The sequence below is a fragment of the Chiloscyllium plagiosum genome, chromosome 30 (assembly GCF_004010195.1).
Source record: "Chiloscyllium plagiosum isolate BGI_BamShark_2017 chromosome 30, ASM401019v2, whole genome shotgun sequence".
In the NCBI taxonomy this organism is placed as follows: domain Eukaryota; kingdom Metazoa; phylum Chordata; class Chondrichthyes; order Orectolobiformes; family Hemiscylliidae; genus Chiloscyllium; species Chiloscyllium plagiosum.
Window position 1 is genome coordinate 42,087,957 of NC_057739.1, and position 20,020 is coordinate 42,107,976.

The 20,020-nt window shown below is 43.0% G+C and overlaps 1 protein-coding gene across 1 annotated transcript in view; it reads left to right on the forward strand.

Annotated features, from left to right (window-relative positions):
• Positions 1 to 20,020, forward strand: part of col27a1b (collagen, type XXVII, alpha 1b) — a 551,847-nt gene that overhangs the window by 38,559 nt on the left and 493,268 nt on the right. The window contains exon 2 of the mRNA XM_043719710.1: positions 13,145 to 13,215. Coding sequence (XP_043575645.1) covers positions 13,145 to 13,215 — 71 coding nt within the window. The remainder of the gene's footprint in view (positions 1 to 13,144; positions 13,216 to 20,020) is intronic.

A 20,020-nucleotide genomic window follows, 5' to 3' on the forward strand; every position in this document is an offset into this window, starting at 1 on the left:
TACCAAGGGGAGACTCTCCTCCACCGCCCCCCCAGCTACACCGAGGGCAGACTCCCCTCACCCCCTCCCCTCCCTAGTTACACCGAGGAGAGGTCCCCCCTGCCCCATTTTCCTTTGAAACAGTGAATCGGGGAGAGGTGAACAGGGCCCGATGTTTGCCGTTTCATCCCAAAGCTGGTCCCTCTGACAATGCAGCAGTCACTACAGTATGGTCCCCCTCAGTGCAGCATTGGAGTATCCGAATTACTTTCTACACACAAGCCGTGTGCTGGGACTTGTACCTGGAGCTTGGAGGCAAAATAACCTCACTGCCTTCTCAGCCACTACAGTACCTCACTGTCACAGTCCAAAAACAGGATGTACTATTCACGAGAGCTTTATTCAAGCTGGTAAATAATTCTTACAAATGATTAGAATTAGGAATGTCTTTGCAGTAGTTCTCACAGTGTGATATGATTATCTTTCTCTGACACTTGACCTTATCCCTCGCTTTGTTCAGTAAGCCTCCAGCGTCGATTTGTTTGCAAGGCTGATTTTCACGTGCAATTCTGTTATTGAAACAGGATAAATCAGAGTTGTGGAGTAGGGGATGAACATGTACAATAATGGCTTCAATTCACACTTCTTTGTGTCTTCAAGAGGCATGCTAAGAAGTGCATTGGAGTGAGATGGTGGCTCAGTGGTTAGCCTGGTCAGCATGGACAGTTGAGCTAAAGGGCCTGTGTCTGTACTGTCTGACTCTGTCTCTTCCCCAACCAGCCTAAATCTCGCTTTTTGCTGCCAAATAAACTCATATACAAAAAATAAAACAAAGGACTAGGATAGGTAGGTTCTTGATTAGTAAGAAGTGGGGAGGCTGTCCAGGGTTATGAAGAGAAAACAGGAGAATAGGGTTGAGAAACATCTCAGCCATGAAACTGCAGATGCTGGAATCCAAAGCAGACAAGCAGGAGGCTGGATAAACACAGCAAGCCAGGCAGCATCAGGAGGTGGAGAAGTCAACGTTTCAGGTGTTTTACTCGACTTCTCCACCTCCTGGTGCTGCCTGGCTTGCTGTGTTCTTTCAACTTCCTGCCTGCCTATTATGAACTAACTCCCAGCACCCCAGGGACCTGTGTTCAATTCCAACCTTGGGCGACTGTCTATGTGGAGTTTGTATGTTCTTCCCGTGTCTGTGTGGGTTTCCTCTGGGTGCTCTGGTTTCCTCCCACAGTCCAAAGATGTGCAGGTTAGATGGATTGGCCATGCTAAATTGCCCATAGTGTGAGGGATATGTAGGTTAGGTACATTAGTCAGGGCTAAATGTAGAGCAATGGGGTAGGGGAATGGGTCTGGGTCGGATGCTCTTGGGAGGATTGGTATGGACTTGTTGGGCCAAATGGCCTGTTTCCACACTATAGGGACAGTGTGGAACTAAAAATAAATGTTATCAGTGTTCTCAAAGCAAGTTATCTGTGTTTTTCCTCTCTGTCTGTGAGGCTACAGAACTGGAAATAAAGCAGGCCTCTTTCTCCTAGTGTATTGTCTGTTTGTACACACTGAGCTTGAGTATTTTGTGTAGGTCAGGGTGAACTGCACAGGGCCCAGGCAGCCAAGGTTTCTGCTGAAGTCTGTTTAGTTAGTTTCAGGACACTGGCTTGCCATGGAAGTCTCTGGGGGCATCAGTTCTGTCCTTGTGTCTGCCATAATATGTTTCCTGTCCCGGAAGCAAACCTTGCTCGTTCTGTCAGCTCAGTAAGCAAACCATTCGTATACGGTGCAATCTCATCAATTTGCCGCATGAAACATCTGCCCCTGTGCCTGGTATAGCTTCAGGTCAGCTCTCGCCGTTTACACTGTGAACTCTGTGCTGAGCTGGCTCATAATGTTGGAGGCTCAAATCCTGCTTTGTGACATACATCAAGGCTGACGGTACTGTCGGAGATTTGTTTCTGTTGGATAGGATGAGACACAAAACCAAGGTCGCTCCATTCCTCTCCAAGAGATCTCATGGCTCAGTTTTGAAGGCCAGCGGGTGATTTCTCCCTGGTATCCATGCCAATATTTAAATCTCACTCAACATTTAAAAAAGCAGATAATCTGATTGCCATTACAGCACTGCTTATGGGATCTTCCTGTGCACAAATCGACTGCTGCACTCCCTGTATTTGAACAGTGGACACATTTCACAACTGTAGCATTGGTTGTAAAAGGCTTTGGGAGGGCTGGTGCTTGTGAAAGGTGCCACGCTAATGCAGGTCTTTCTTGTTCTCTGCTCATTACTTCTGGTCACTCCTTAAAGTTAACCCTTAAAGTCTTCCATTTGTTCACTCCTGAGGCAATCTATTAGGCTCACGGGTTTAATATACTTTTATATAAGTTTTGAAGAAGAGTCACTGGACTTGAAACATCAACTCTATTTTTCCCTCCACAAATGCCAGACCTGCTGAGTTTCTCCAGATATTTCTCTTCTTGATTAGATTAGATCAGATTACCTACCATATGGAAACAGGCCCTTTAGCCCAACAAGTCTACACCGACCCTCCGAAGAGTAACCCACCCAAACCCATTCCCCTACTCCCTACTAATACACCTATCACCTGAATTGCACGTCTTTGGACTGTGGGAGAAAACTGGAGCACCCAGAGGAAACCCATGTAGACACGGGGAGAATATGCAAACTCCACACAGACAGTCACCCGAGGCTGGAATCGAACTCAGATGCCTGGTCCTGAGAGGCAGCAGTGCTAACCACTGAGCCACTTGCATGTCTCCAGCATCTGCAATTGGATATAGGAGCAGAATTAGATCATTCAGCCCATCAAGTCTGCTGTGCCGTTAGTTCATAATAGACAGGCAGGAATCTGGAAGAACGCAGCAAGCCAGGCAGCACCAGGAGGTGGAGAAGTCAAGTATAACAGGTGAAACATTGACTTCTCCACCTCCTGAAGCTGCCTGGCTTGCTATGTTCTTGCAGCCTCCTGCCTGTCTGCTTTGGATTCCAGCATCTGCAGTTTCATGGCTGAGATGTTTCTCAACCCTATTCTCCTGTTTTCTCTCCATAACCCTTGGCCCCCCCCCCCTTACTAACCAAGAACCTATCTATCTCGTAGTTTGTTTTTTTTTGTACATGAGCTTATTTGGCAGCAAAGAGTGAGATTGGTTGGGGAAGAGATAGAATCAGACAGTACAAAACAGGCCCTTTGGTTCAACTGTCCACGCTGACCAGGTTTCCTAAACTGAACTCATCCCATTTATCTGCAAGAGGCCCATATCCCTCTGAACCCTTCCTCTCCATGTTCCTGTTCCAGTGGCCTTTTAAATGTTGTAATTGTACCAGCCTCCACTACTTCCTCGAGCAGCTTGTTCCATACACACACCACCCTCTGTATGAAAAAGTTGCCCCTTAGTTCCCTCTCACCTTAAACCTATGCCCTCTAGTTCTGGACTCCCTCACCCCGGGGAAAAGATCTTGGCTACTCACCTATTCATGCCCCTTATGATGTTCATGCTTCGAAAGTGCCGGCGTCAGACTGGGGTGGACAAAGTTAAAAATCACACAGCACCAGGTTATAGTCCAACGGGTTTATTTGGAAGCACTAGCTTTTGGAGCGCTGCTCCTTCATCAGGTGGTTGTGGAGGTTAAGATCATGCTCACAGATTTTATAGCCAAAGGAGTCCAGTGTCATGAAAAAGTAAAAAAGTCTTAGATGAAAACTTTCATCTTTTAGAATGGGATATGCTGGTTTCTGTTCTTTGATAGTATAAATCCCAGAACTTCTTTTAAATTACATTCTCAAGATAGCCCAGCTTTTTAAACAGTAGGTATGAAGTCTGTCTATGTTTTTATGATTTTTGTCTCTCTTGATGTTGTGAATGTCGATAACCCCTCAGCCTCATATGCCCCAGGGAAAAAAGTCCCAGGCTATCCAGCCTCTCCCTATAACTCAAACCGTCCAATCCCAGCAATATCTTTTTAAATGTGCTAACTTCATCTCTGGGAGCATTTCAATCCTACACATCATCCTTCCCAGGCCATTCAGCCTCACCTTATAACTCTAGCATCCAGTCTCGGTAACAATCTTGGAAATCTTTTTTGCTCCCTTTTCAGTTTAATAACATCCTTCCTATAGCAGGGAGACCAGAATTGTATGCAGTACTCCAAATGTTGTTGGATGTATAGTATTCAGTTTCCCCATATTGAAAATTAATCTTTAAAAAACTGGAAATCACATCAAAAGCTACAAACTGTGGAGGCAGTGACAATTTTGTCGTGATGTTGTGGAGCTTTTAAACAGAGCTGCAGCTTCCACTGGGCAGTAGTTAGACTTTGTCAAGTTTGATTCTGTCAACATTTGGTTGGTGATTAAATATTATCCTGTAGGCTTGTAAGTACAGATACTCAATTAAATAAAGCTTTGGAAAGAGAGTAGACAAGCTGGTTTTGTGGTCAGACAAGCAGAGAAGGCTAGTGGATTAAATGTCAATTTATTTTACACAATAAATCTGGAACACACTGCCCGAGAGTGTGGTGGAGGCAGGTTCAATTGAGGCATTCAACAGGGAATGAAGTTATTATCGGAAGAGGAACAGTGTTCAGAGTTACAGGCTGAAAGCAGGAGAATGGCATTGACTGAGTTGTTCATTCAGAGAGCCAGCAAGCAGGCAATGGGTCCAAATAACCTGCTGGTGCATTGTAACAGTTCTGAGACTCCCCCATCGGGAATTCAGATTGTTACTTGCATAAGCCCACGTGTATCACATCAAGAATCTGATATGGGAATATTCCAAAAGCATTTAATCCAATCAACTTCCCAAAAATATTTTTTAATGTCTTTCTGATTGTGGTACCTAGACTTGAAAGGGTTACATATGTGCTTTGATAGCTAATTTGTCTGGATTTGCTCCCTGGGGCTCAATCTCAATTAGTAGCTGAAGTGAAATGAGAAGCAAATTTACTGTTGGGAGAAATCACCAGAGCCTTGTAATCCAAGTCGACAGAAGTTATGCTGAGTCTTCAAAATGCGCAGACCAGTGTTGGAGCTGGGTCCTTACAGCTTCAAAGGGGAACACGTACTTTTCGAAGGAGAAACTGGAATTTCCTTCAGGATGCTTTGCCTTTTCCTCTACTTCAATGAAACACAGCAAATCTGGTTGATGTGTAAAGATGGGTTGCCGCTGTTGATGTGGTTACCTTATGGCAGCGGTAGCATGAATGGTTCCAAAGAGATTTTGGTCATGAGGACATTTTGACCATGTAAACAGAGCACCACCTGCCAATGCCTCTTTGACAGCACTTTGCAAAACCCACAATCTCTACCATCCCAAAGGCACAGGACAGCAGGTACCTGGGACTGCCACCATTTGCACACTCCCCTCCAAACCATGCACCATCCTAACCCTATCATTCTTTCTTCACCGGTACAGAATTGTTAGAGTGCAGAGGAGGCCATTCAGCCCATTATTTCTGCACTGGCTCTTTGAGTAAGCATTTCAGCTCGTGCTGTTCCCCTGCCTTCTCCCTATAACCTGGACATTGCTTTCTTTGGAATATTAGTCTCTTCAGAAGCCTCTTTTGACAGCCTTGATTGATTATGTCCCATCGCACTCTCAGGCAGTGCATTTTACAACCAAACCATTCTGCACAAGAAAGCTTTTCCTTGTGTCAGTTTTGCTTCTTTAGCTAAATACTTTAAAACTGTGAAATAAAACCAAGAACTGCAGATGCTGGGATTCTGACACAAACAATGAAATTGATGTAGGAACTCAGCAGGTCTGGCAGCATCTGTGGAGAAAGAAACACAGTTAATGTTCCAGATCCAGTTCTGGTTAGGGTCAATGGACCCAAAATGTTAACTCTGTTTCTGCTGCACATACAGCCAGACCTGCTGAGTTTCTCCAGCAACTTCTGTTTCTCTTTAAAATGGTGTCCTCATATTTTTTATGTTTTCATGAGTGGGAACATTTGTTTTCCCTATTTACCCTTCAATCGGATCTCCTCTTAGCCTTCTCCAAGGAGAACAATCCCAGATTCTCCAATCTATCTTCATCCCTGAAATTCCTCATTCCCCACTGAGGTACACTCACTCCTGAATCTTCTACACTCTCTCCAATGCCTTCACATCCTTCCAAAAGTACATTAGTACTGAACTGCAGCTGAGACTAAACTAGTGTCTTATAAAATTCAATATAATCTCCTTTTCTTGCAATCTAAATATCTATTAATAAAACCTAGGAGAGTGTGTGCTTTATTAACAGCTGTCTTCACCTCCCCTGCCATCTTTGATGACTTGTACACACATATCCCAAGGTCACTGTGCACTTGCACATCCTTTCAAATTGTATTCTTGATTTTTTCAGGTTTCCCCATGATCATCTGATCAAAATGTATCACATCACCATTCTCATCTGTCACCTGTTTACCCACCCCAGTGACTTGTCAATGCCCTTTTGAAATTCTACACTATCTTCCTCACAGTGTACAATGTGTTTTGTACTATTTGCATATTTTGAAATTGTGCACCAAAGTATAAGTCATTAATGTACAATTCATAGAAGACAAATGTCCAACCAATGACCCCAGTGAATTCCATTCCAAACATTCTCCCAGTTCAAAACATCATCCTATTAACCATAACTCTCAGCTGCCTGTTGTTCAGCCAACTTTGTATCCATGTTGCTCATGTCCATTTTATTCTATGAGTTCTAACTTTGCTCACCAGCTCTGCGGCATTGTGTCAAGTATCTTCAGGTGTGGTGTACCAGGATGGATGCAGCTCCAACAACACTCAAGAGGCTTGACACCATCCAGGGATAAAGCAATCCATTTGATTGGCACCACATCCACTTGCTCCACCACTGACACTCAGTAACCACAATGTGTACCATCTATGAGATGCACTGCAGGAATTTGCCGAGGCTCATTAAACAGCATATTCCAAACCTGTAGAAGGACAAGGGCAGCAGATACATGGAACACCAACCCCTGCAAGTTCCCACCTCTCATCTAAACTGCTCACCATCTATATTTCGCTGTCCATTCAGAGTCGCTGGGTCAAACCCCTCCCTGACAGTTAAAGAAGGCAGCTCTCCAGAAAGTTCTTAAGGACAGTTAGGGTTGTGCAATAAATGCTGGCCCAGGCAGTGACCCTCCTATCCTATGAATGAATTTAAAAATCAGCACTGCCCTAGTGAACTCTCTCTGCCACTTCGTTAAAAACCCCTATTAGTTGGTTAAACAAGATTTTCCCTGAAGAAATCTCTGCAGGCTTTCCTTAATATCATTACATATCATTATTAATTTTGTGTCAAATTATTGTTTCTCGACGTTCCCCAGCCACTGCATAGTCTGTAGTTGCAAGGCGTATACTTACATCTTTGTTTTGGAGCCAAGACATCTCCAGTTTTTTCCCAGTACTCTTGCAATTTCTTTTTTCCTTCAAGTATATCCAGGTGACTCCGTCTACACGTCTCACTGCCCCGGAAAGGTAGCCGACCTCATCACAGACTCCTCCCACCCTGGTTAGACTCTCTTCCAACCTCTTCTATTGGGAAGATGATACAGAAGCTTAAACCAGTTCAAGAACAGTTTCTTCCTCGCTGTTATTAGATTTCCGAATGGACCTCTCCAATTTCAAACCTAATGTTGATCTTGCTTTTTGTGCACCTTCTCTGCAGGTGTAACCTGTATCCCTTGCTCTGTTCAATCACCCTATGGTTTTTGTGTCTTTGTTTGGTATGATCTGCCTGCACTGCTCACAAAACAAAACTTTTCACTGTACTTAGGTACATGTGACAACAATAAATCAAATAAAATTAAACCAATAATGCTCTCCTACAATCTCTTCCATCAGGCAGAAGATACAGAAGCCTGAACACATGCACCAACAGGTTCAGGAACAGCTTCTTCTCGGCCGTTATTAGACTAATGAATGAATTCTCTAGCCTCAATGAGCAATGTAACCTGTTTGCCTCTGTCTGAGGCTTTTTGATCTATACATCCTTGCTTACTATGACCTGCCTGTATTGCTCGTAATCAAAGCTTCTCACTGTACCTCGGTTCATGTGACAATCAATCAATCGATCAAATCAAATCAATTCCTTTTTGAAATCTCTTGTTGAAACTGTATCCAGAACCTGATCAGGCAGTGCATTCCAATCCAAACAATCACTATATGAAAGTCTTTCCCCATGTTGTGGTTGCACCTTTTAGCAATAGCTTCACACACCTGAACATGTTGCTATCAACCTTTCAGCCATTGAAGAAAATGCATTTTCACCTCTGTTAATTTCCAATCGCCTAATCTGTTTTTAATGATAATGAATCTTTTCTTTGCCTTCTCTGCTTCAAGGAGAAATACCCCTGTTTTCTCAGTCTATCTACATAACTGTAAACTCACATTTTTGGAACTCATACTGTAAATTTCTCCCGTCCCCTCCCCAAAGGCTTATCATCGTTCTTGAAGTGTATAATCCAGAATTGGACTCAGGAGTCCAGCTGAGGCTGTACTAGTGTCTTTTTGCAGGTTTCGTATAACTTCTTGGCTTCCACGCTCTATGTCTCTATTTATAAAGCCCAAACCGTGGATTGCTTTATAAATATGTGCAGTGAATCTTGGCTTTCGATTTCACTAAGTCTTTAATAATCTGGAGACACTTAACAAACTCCTTTGTTTACTGGGTTTGAATGTTCTACAGGAAAGTCTCAGGGCAACGTGAATGTACTCTAATATTCGGGATTCTGGAAATGCAGGATAACCATTTGGCAAATAAGGAATTTCTTAGCGTTAGCCCCAGCCTAAGGCATAGTCAGAATTGTTAATTTGAGAGATGGGAACATCAGCCTCTGTTAAGGCCAGCATTTGTTACCCATCGCCCATTGCCCTGCAGCCTTGAGTGTTGACTTTCATTACGAACCAGAAGGAACGTTTTGATGTTCACACATTCCATTCCACCGAGACTTTGGCGTGACACCATTTTTAAAGTTGACATGTTAAATACTTCAGGGTAGGTAAAAACAATGACTGCAGATGCTGGAAACCAGATTCTGGATGAATGGTGCTGGAAGAGCACAGCAGTTCAGGTAGCATCCGAGGAGCAGTAAAATCGACGTTTCGGGCAAAAGCCCTTTTGCCCGAAAGTGTATTCCTGATGAAGGGCTTTTGCCCGAAACATCAATTTTACTGCTCCTCGGATGCTGCCTGAACTGCTGTGCTCTTCCAGCACCACTCATCCAGAATCTGGCTTCCAGCATGTTAAATACTTCGCTCCACCTTATGTCATCATAAAATCAAAAGTTAGTACATTGAAGCTTAGAAAGTAGGAGACATTCAGGCTTGCTCTGCCAGCCAATATGATCATCCATAAATTGTTACCTTAGAGTTAGAGAGATGTACAGCATGGAAACCGACCCCTCGATCCAACTCATCCATGCTGACCAGGTATTCTAAACTGAAGTAGTCCCATTTGCCAGCACTTGGCCAATATCCCTCTAAACCTTTCCTAGTCATATACCCATTCAGATGCCTTTTAAATGCTGTAATTGTACCAGCCTCCATCACTTCCTCTGGCAGCTCATTCCACACTGTACCAACCTCTGTGTGAAAAGGTAGCCCCTCAGGTCCCTTTTAAATCTTTCCTCTCTCGCCTTAAACTTCTGCCCTCTAGTTTTGGACTCCTCTACTCAGGGGAAAAGACCTTGAATAATCACCTGATCTATACCCTTCTTGATTTTATGAACCTCTATACTATCACCCCTCAGCCTTCAACTCTCCAGGGAAAACAGCTCCAGCCGATTCAGCCTCTCCCAATAGCTCAAACCTCCAACCTTGGCAATATTCTTTTAAAACCTTTCTGCATCCTTTCAAGTTTAACAACATCCTTCCTATAGCAGGGAGACCAGAATTGAATGCAGTATTCCAAAAGTGGTCGAACCAATGTCCTGTACGGGCAGAACATCCATTGACTTCCATCCACTGAGTCCATCTACACTTCCCGGTGCCTTGGAAAGGCAGTCAACATCACCAAAGACCCCTCCCACCCCGGTTATACTCTCTTCCAAGCTGGGAGAGAGTGAGGACTGCAGATGCTGGAGATCAGAGTCAAAAAGTGTGGTGCTGGAAAAGCACAGCCAGTCAGGCGGCATCTGAGGAGCAGGAGAGTCGATGTTTCAAGTATAATCTCTTCTTCAGGAATTCCTGAGGAAGAACTTATGCTTAAACGTTGACTGTCTTGCTCCTGGGATGCCGCCTGACCGGCTGTGCTTTTCCAGCACAACACACTTTTCCAACCTGTCCCATCAGGCAGAAGATACAAAGGCTTAAACACATGTACAAACAGGTTCAAGAACAGCTTCTTCCCCGCTGTTATTAAACGTCTGAATGAACCTGTCAAATTTCACATCTAATGTTATCTTGCTTTTGTGCAATTTTGTGTAACTTGTATTTCTTGCTCTGTTCTATCACCCTAACAAAACGTTTCACTGTACCTAGGTACATGTGACAATAATAAATCAAATTAAAAAACTTGCGAAGGACATCTTCCTCACTGATGTTTATCATTTACAAAACTAAATGTTAAAAAAAATCAAATCGCTTGATAGTTTAGACACTGTCCTATGAATTCAGCATGAGAGACGGTGCACACCATATCATCCGTTCTCGGTCCAAAGCACCATGTTACCTTGTGCCAGATCTGCCCATTCTCCTCTCCTTCTTGCCAGATGTATTGAGAGGGTTTAGTCTCTAAGTTTCATGAACTGGCACATTCCCAGAATGTTAGTAACCCTGACTTTATTGGCTTCTGTGACTTTCCAGCACTTTCTGATTTTATTTCACATTTAATTTTAACACTAGCCACCAAAGCGAAAGCAATTTCGTGGAGGCAGGTACAGTTACAAAAGTTAAAAGGCATCTGAATGGGTGTTTGAATACGAAGGGTTTAGACAGATATGGGGCGATATGTTGGCAAATGGGACTACAGGACATTCTGCTATAACATCCATTTCATTAACACAACTTCGCTGTAACACAGTTGATGAATTGGGGACACTGTTTCTAAAGTGTGTGTTGGCTGTAATGCAATTACAATACCAACACTTTAAGCGCTGTTTCTAAAAAGTGATTCTTCTATAATGTAGGGTTGCACAAGAACACAACCATTGCGTTGTGTAGGTCAGATTGGGGTGTCTGATTGGCATGGATGAGTTGGAACGAAAGGTCTGTTTCCCTGCAGGATGATTCTCTTACTAACTATAACAATTGACTGATCTACAGTGGATCTACAGTGGATCTGCCTTTGCGCTGCTCGTGGTGGGTCAAAGGATACTTTATTTTGAGATAACTCTCTCAACAAGTTATAACAGAATCTCAAAACTACGTTCTTTGTAATGTAGATATATGAAAGACTATGTATTCCTAGTTGGTTTCCTAAAGCATTATTGCAGGTTGGAGGTCAGTTAGCTCAGTGGGCTGGATGGCTGGTCTGTAATGCACAATGATGCCGACAGTGCGGGTTCAGTTCCTGCACTGGCTGATGTTAATATGAAGGTGCCACCCTGCCCCTTGTCTGAGCTGTAGTAACCCAACATCAATGTTTTCTGTCTGATTAAAAAAAAAAGTGGGACTACGTTGACTCTACATTTACCTTTTATTCCTGATGAGTTAGAGGATGAATCTACTATAACAATAGAGATGTAATGGATGTGTCAAGGGCTGTTGGAATTAAATGTGTCCTGTGTGGGCAGGGTGAGATGTTTAATACGTTATTAGTACATTGATACAGGAACACAGTATCTGGTTATATCCTGGTATCTGACTGAGCTGATAGTGGCTAGGTGAGTGGCCCCTTGTTTTTTAAGCAATTTCTGCCCCCAAGCCATTTCTTAGGAGAAAGCAAGACCAGGGGAGCTAGGGCCCGCTGCAGTGTATCAGAGAATCCACACATGTAGAAGGAGGCCATTCAGTCCATCAAGTCTGCACAGATCCTCTGAACAGCATTCCACTATTCCACATTTACCATTGCTAAACCAATTTGCATGCCCTGAACAATTTCAGCATGGTCAATCCCCTGCTCTGGAGTGGTTAGCACTGCTGTCGCACAGCACCAGGGTTTGATTCCAGCCTCAGGCGACTATGTGTGGAGTTTGCACATTCTCCCTGTGTCTGCGTGGGTTTTCTCCCATAGTCCAAAGATTTGCAGGTTAGGTGGATTGGCTATGGTGAAATGTAGGGTGGGTTTGGTGGGATGTTTTTTGAAGGGTCAGTGCAGACTCAATGGGCCAAATAGCCTGCTTCCTCACTTATGTAGGGCTTCTATGAATCCACCTAGCCTGGACATTTTCAGACTGTGGGAGGGAACTGGAGTATCTGGATGAAACCCATACAGACAGTCGCCTGATGTTGGAATCGAACCTGGGTCTCTGGTGCTGTGAGGCAGTAGTGCTAACCACTGAGCCACCTTGCCAGTGAGTAGAGAAATGAGGAATGTTTAAGGCCAAGTGTCAGAGGTCAGCAGGGATTAGTCTCCTTGGGGTTGATGGACAGTCAAGTGTCTGGAGGGTTACCTCCAGGTGCAGTCTGGGGGAATTCCAGTATTCCAAGCAAACTATCCCTCCTCCCTCACTCTATCTGTCCCATCTCAACATGTTCTGTTTCCAGCCAATGGAAAGCAGGGCTGATGTCATGAAGGATGACTAACATACGCTCTGGACATCTTAATGATGGAAAAGGGGCAGGAATCATTCAAGGCGTTTTAAGAATTTTAGGAGGGTTGTATTTTTTCCCCTGACTTAAATGTGAGGACTTTGTCACCTACATTTATCTTTTTATTCTGGAACATCGTGTTGCTAGAATTCATCAAAATTATAATTGGGACACTGTTGTTCACTATAACCTGAAAGAATTGCAGCTGCTCGAAATCAGAAACAAAAACTGAAATTGCTGGATAAACTCAGCAGATCAGGCAGCATCTGTGGAGAGAAATCACTTAACATTTGGGTCCAGTGACCCTTTCTCAGAATTAGAACTGAAATGTTAAATCTTCTTTCTTTCCATAGGTGCTGCCAAGTCTGCTGAGTTTTTCCATCAATTTCTGTTTTTGTTGCATTGTTGTTGATATTAGATACAAATTTTAATGAAGTTCTAACCTGTAATTGTTATTTCCCCAGGAGAGCCCTCATTCTCTGTGCTGTGCTATGTTGTACTTGCTACCTGGGACTTGCACAAGTACTGCCTGAAGGTAAGGTTTGTTTGATTATTAACTATTTATCAATAGAACAGTGTCATTCCAGGTCTGGTGTCTGAAATCCCCCAGCTCTGAGACCAAGACTTTACTGGATTTTGAATTACTCATCAGTGTTTACAATAATTTCCAACACAAACCCCAGAATCCCATCTATTTCATGGTGTCATGACCGAGGTAAACCCTTCTAATTTAAACCAGCCACACAGAAACTATTCACCCTATGCTGTAATCTGTTAAAATTCAAGAGGCAAAGAACTATCCCAGGGGTCAGTATTTACAGTTAATAATTAACAACTTTATTCTTTAAATCCAGCAGGGAGTATTAAAACCAACAACTATTTATAACTCCTTTCTCTTAAAACCTAACTTTTACCTCCTACTCTACAATCCTAGCCTGATTAAAAACAAATCCTGATTAAGATTTACAAAACACAAATCACGTTTCAAAACCAGTCAGCTTTGCTGATTCTACTTTGTAGGTGCTCTCCAGGTTGGCCTCGATGTTCTGCTGCACACTCCCTCCAGACAGGTACCTTTCAGGTACCTAGCAGTCTAAAATTGGTCTTTGGCAGTTCTCCCTGTAACTGTTCAAAATGTCTGGTTTTATACCCCAAAAGATCAGATTGTTTCATTGGTTCTAATATTATCAAAATGCTAAATTAAAATTTGATTGCATTTTGGTATCTTGGGGCATAATTTAAAGTGATTGCCTGAATTTGAATTTGTTTTTGTTTCATGGCCACCCAGCTGCTGCTATTTGTTTCAACCAAGTGTTACATTGTTACCTTGTTCAGGACTCTCTGTGCTTTGTTAGTCCTTGCTAGATTTTCAACTCTTAAAGGCACAGAACACCTCTATATCTTCATAACATTGGTCTCTCACAAATCCACTGAGAATAGAATTCTTATAGTGTAGAAATAGGCCATTTGGCCCATCAAGTCCACACCGAACTCTGGAGAGCATTCCATCCAGACCCATCCCCCTACCTTCACCTTGCATTTCCCATGGCCTACATGTCCCCGAACACGATGGGTAATTTAGCGTGGCCAATTGTCAGGTGAAAGGGCAGCTCTTCGAAAACTTTTGATTTCAAATAAACTGTTGGACTATAACCTGGTGTTGTGTGGCCTCCTACCTAGTCCACTTGAGTCCAACACCGACACCTTCAAATCATGCTTAAAATGCAATGGAAGCAGGTTGAATAGTCACTTTCAAAAGGAAATGGAAGATGTGTTTGGAAAGGAGATAATTGAAGGGCTGTGGGGAAAACAGCAGGAGAATGGAGCTTAGGTTTCAAATTCTGTGTCAGTTTTGTGTGTTTTGGTGCATTCTCCAGTTGTGATTAAGAGCTGGTTAGGGTTAGGACACATATGTAAGAACCAGTTTAAGGGCCTTATGATACTGACTCTACCTCTGGGTTAGAGGATCCATGTTGAAGTCCCTCCACCCATAGAGGTGCGTCACATCATGAACAAACAGGTTGATGTAGTTTGTCTTTTAGAATTAGAATCTCTACTGTGTGGAAACAGGTGTTTGGTCCAACAAGTCTACACTGACCCTCCGAAGAGTAACCCAGCCAGACCCATTCCCCTACCCTATATTTGCCTAATGCCCCTAACCTACACATCCCTGAATACTATGGGCAATTAAGCATGGCTAATCCACCTAACCTGCACATCTTTGGACTGTGGGAGGAAACCCACACAGACACTGGGAGAATGTGCAAACTCCATACAGATAGTCGCTCAAGGCTGGAATCAAACCCGAGTCCCTGGCGCTGAGGCAGCAATGCTAACCACTGAGCCACTGTGCCACCCCTAAGAATAATTTTTCTAAGAATTAGTTTCCACTTAGTTGGAGTTGGTCTGTGAAAAAGCAAAATAATCTGCCATGGGTGTTGTGTATAAGACAGACTGGCTCCTATTTCTTCCTTTGCAAGATGAATATTTACCAGATTAATAAATTGGGCCAATTGGATACTGAAAATAAACACTGGAAATCACAGCAGGTCAGGCAGCATCCGTGGAGGGAGAGCAAGCTAACATTTTGAATCTGGATGACAATGCTCTTTCATAGAGCTAGCACAGATGAGATGGGTTGAATGTGGGCTTCCTGGAGAAAATTGCAACTAAACTAAACTGGAAATTGACTGGAAAAGTTAGTTGTTGCCTACCATCAAACTGCTTTCAGAAAGACAAATGTGTGATGGTGATGATTGAAAATTTTTGAGGGCTATATAGAGGGAGATCGACTTGTATATCTGTGTTAAACCCTTTCCATTGCTGTGAGATGGAAATGGTCAAATAGACTTCGACCCTTGCTCTATTACTAAATGAAATTTCTCATAAAAAAACGTGCTTTTATTATTGCCCAACTGATCAAAATCATGGCTTCTGTCCCAAAGCCCATAACACAAGCTCTGGGTGAATCACCCTTGGTTTCCATTAGTCCCCGGTTCTACTATATCTCTTGTTCCTTCCATTGCCTCTAGGTTGCTGGATTGTTTCTGAGTATCCAGACATGAGTGCACTGCCCGGAACAAAATCTTATTTGACTCGTGAGACCATACTTTATTTCCTACATTGCAGCGATTGTCTTGAAAGTATTACATGACTGTAAAATCTTATCTGTGTTTTATTGAAACAGTTAGTGTACAGAGGAACCTCAAATATCCGGCATTCGATTATCCAAATTTCGGATTATCCAGACAAGATCACAAGGTCCCGATGCTTGGGCTAAACTGTTATCCGGCATTCAATTATCGGAACATTCAATTAGAGTCATAGAGTCATAGAGATGTACAGCATGGAAACAGATCCTTCGGTTCAACCTGTCAATGCCGACCAGATATCCCAACCCAATCTAGTCCCACCTGCCAGCACCCGGCCCATATCCCTCCAAACCCTTCCTTTTCATATACCCATCCAAATGCCTCTTAAATGCTGCAATTGTACCAGCCTCCACTACATCCTCTGGCAGCTCATTCCATACACGTACCACCCTCTGCGTGAAAAAGTTGCCCCTTAGGTCTCTTTTATATCTTTCCCCTCTCGCCCTAAACCTATGCCCTCTAGTTCTGGACTCCCCCATCCCAGGGAAAAGACTTTGTCTATTTATCCTATCCATGCCCCTCATAATTTTGTAAACCTCTGTAAGATCACCCCTCAGCCTCCGACGTTCCAGGTAAAACAGCCCAAGCCTGTTCAGCCTCTCCCTATAGCTCAAATCCTCCAACTCTGGCAACATCCTTGTAAATCTTTTCTGAACCCTTTCAAGTTTCACAACATCTTTCCGATAGGAAGAAGACCAGAATTGCACGCAATATTCCAATAGTGGCCTAACCAATGTCCTGTACAGCTGCAACATGACCTCCCAACTCCTGTACTCAATACGCTGCCCAATAAAGGAAAGCATACCAAATGCCTTCTTCACTATCCTATCTAATTGCGACACTACTTTCAAGGAGCTATGAACCTGCACTCCAAGGTCTCTTTGTTCAGCAACTCTCCCTAGGACCTTACCATTAAGTGTATAAGTCCTGCTAAGATTTGCTTTCCCAAAATGCAGCATCTCGCATTTATCTGAATTAAACTCCATCTGCCACTTCTCAGCCCATTGGCCCATCTGGTCCAGATCCTGTTGTAATCTGAGGTAACCCTCTTCGCTGTCCACTACACCTCCAATTTTGGTGTCATCTGCAAACTTACTAACTGTATCTCTTATGCTCGCATCCAAATCATTTATGTAAATGCTAAAAAGTAGAGGACCCAACACCAATCCTTGTGGCACACCACTGATCACAGGACTCCAGTCTGAAATTAACCTAACAAAATTCTCCCCGCCCGTGTCGTTTGGATAATTCAGGTTCCAAATAACACAGGTGGGAGAATTTTGTTCGGTTAATTGAATGTTCTGATAATCGAATGCCGGATAACAGTTTAGCCCAAGCATCGGGACCTTGTGATCTTGTCTGGATAATCCGAAATTTGGATAATCGAATGCCAGATAATTGAGGTTCCTCTGTCTTTGAAAGGGTCCTTTCCTTCTGGTTCTGTAATCCAGGGAATTTAAATTTCTTGTATGTATTCCTAATATTTATTCCCAGTGATACTTAAGACAACTGTTTATTGCTGTTCCCTTGTTTGCTTGTGAAAGTGTTGATTGGTGTTTCAGTCTTTTTGTGATGATTAACCATAATAGTGGTGGACAGTGAAATATAGAATATTATACCATTCATAATGAAGGAACACCATTATATTCCCAAGGTTGGTTGCGTATGAAAATGCTGGAGAAACTCAGCAGGTCAGGCAACATCTGTGGAGAGAGATACAGAGTTAATATTTGGGGTCCAGCATGATTCTTATTATCAGACTCGAAACATTAACTCTAGGTTCTCTCTCCACAGATGCTGCCAGACCTGCTGATTCTCTCCAGCATTTTCTGTTTTTATTTAAGATTCTCGACATCAGCAGTTAACCACATTACTGAGGTTCGAGAGTTATATGTAGGCCAGACTGGATAAGGACTGCAGGTTTCTTTCCTTAAGGGCATTCTGTTTGCTTTACTTTAATTGTCTCACATCATCTTCTGGAAACTAACAGTTATTTCCTGTCAGTTTTGAGAGGGTATATCTCAGTTTTAAGAGTATTCCATTAATGTTACTTGATTTTTTTTTATCAATAAGATTTCTTGCACAGTGAAATATTTTAGTTGTGCAATAATATTGCACAGAATCATAGAATGTACCAAGCAGGAGAGGCCATTCGGCCCATTGTGTCTGCACTGGCTCATAAAATGAGCGTTTTAAGTCAGCACCATTCCCCCACCTTTTTCCTATAATCTTGCACAGTTTCTGTTTCACTTGTCACGCACGATTTCAGTCCTTTTGCCACAATCTTTTGCTGTTTATTTCCAACTGACTGTGCTCGTCAGTGCTATTTTCAGTAAGTTTTGTTGGCAATCGCAGACTTGTGCGAAAATAGCTCAGGACTAGTTTAACCTTTGTGAAAACAGTAGCTCGGGGAATAGGTTGGCAACTGAGAAAGCTGTAACGCATCCATTCCATATAGAGTGGAACGAGAAGTCTGCAGACATAGAAGCATCACATTAGCACATAAACCACGATCAATTACAGGATTGTGTGTCCCTTTTGTTTTGCATTGTTCTTGAAGGAGAGATTTGCAACTGAATTACTTCAATGCAAGTGATCCTTTGGTAAAGAAGGGTTCATTAGTGATGAGAAGTCGATTGAGGAACAGACGGCCCAAACCTCCTCACTCTAAAGCAAAAGAGACAGACTTAAGGTTGTAAATGATGAAATCTAATATATGACAACAGAATCATAGAATCCTAGTGCACAGGAAAAGGCTACGTGGTGACCACTGGTGAGTTTACTTCCTAGTCAGGGCTTTTTTTGCTTTTGGCCTTTGGCCCAGTTGCCTTCAGGGTATAAGTCATGAGTGAGAATTTTGTTTTTTTCTGAAGGGCATCAGGGAACCAAAGGGTTTTTTTTGTTGTTGAATGACAAATTCTGGATATTTCGAAATCAACTTGCTCAGACTTGTCAAACACACCTCCAGATCGAGTGGGACTGAACCCAGGCCTCCTGGCTCAGAGGTAGGGACACTACAACTGTACCACAAGAACCCTCGATTCTGGATTATTAATAACGGGTTTGATTTCAAACTTTTTAAATTGAATTTAACTTTGTCCAGTTACCACAGTGGGTTTTGAAATCCTATCTTCAACATATTGGTCCAGGTCTCTCGATAATTGGTGTACTAATATTGACTGTACTACTATGAGATGACCATGTTAGGTTGCCTTGACAATGTCATCACCATGTTGAAGATGTACAGTGTGACAGCTCAGTATAACAGATCTCAGTACCATGGACAGAAAGGGCATCTGTCAAATAAGAGAGGTCTATAGTGAACTGCACAGTTCACTGATTCTAACATCCAAATTGTTATGTTAACACAGAGAAGTGTGAGTGAGAGGGGTTTATGTTGTAGCTTATGATAGTGACGATGAAATGATTACGTTAATTCATCCAGGGCAGTGTGGAATGATTCCCAGTATCCTCCATAGCTTCACTCCATGTCATTTTTGTAACCACCACCTGCAAGTTCTCCTTCATCCTGACTTGGAAGTATATCGCCGTTCCTTCATTGTCACTGGGTCAAAATCCTAGATTTCTCCTCTTATCATAAACTGCAGGTGTGCCTGCACCTCATGGACTGCAGCGGTTCAAGAAGGCAGCTCACCACCACCTTCTCAAGGGGCAACTAGAGACGGGCAATAAATGCTGGGCCCAGCCAACGAGTGAATAAAAAGAAACCATCCTCAGTTCTACAGCCTTCTGCAATCTTGGTGCTGCTTCAAATCTGGCATCGCTTGCTCATTCCACATTTTCCTCATTCCACTATTGGTGGCCATTTTTTCAAGCTTAGTTGGTGGCAGTGGTGAGAGCTCATTCCATTAGGTGACCACCTCTGGCACATGTAGAGGCGTCCCTCAGATAGAATTATGGGACTGTCACAGCTGCCATTGCTTCCTCAGAGCTCGTGACCTCATGACGATAAGATAAAGGAGCATAATTAGGCCATTTGGCCCATCTAACCTGCTCTGTCATCCAATCATGGCTGATATGTCTCTCTATCCCATTCTCCTGCTTTCTTCCCGTAACCTTTGATCCCCATACTGATCAAGAAAGTATCCATCTCTGTCTTAAAGTCAATCAATGAATTGTCTCCACAGCCTTCTGCGGCAATGAGTTCCACAAATTAACCACCTTCTG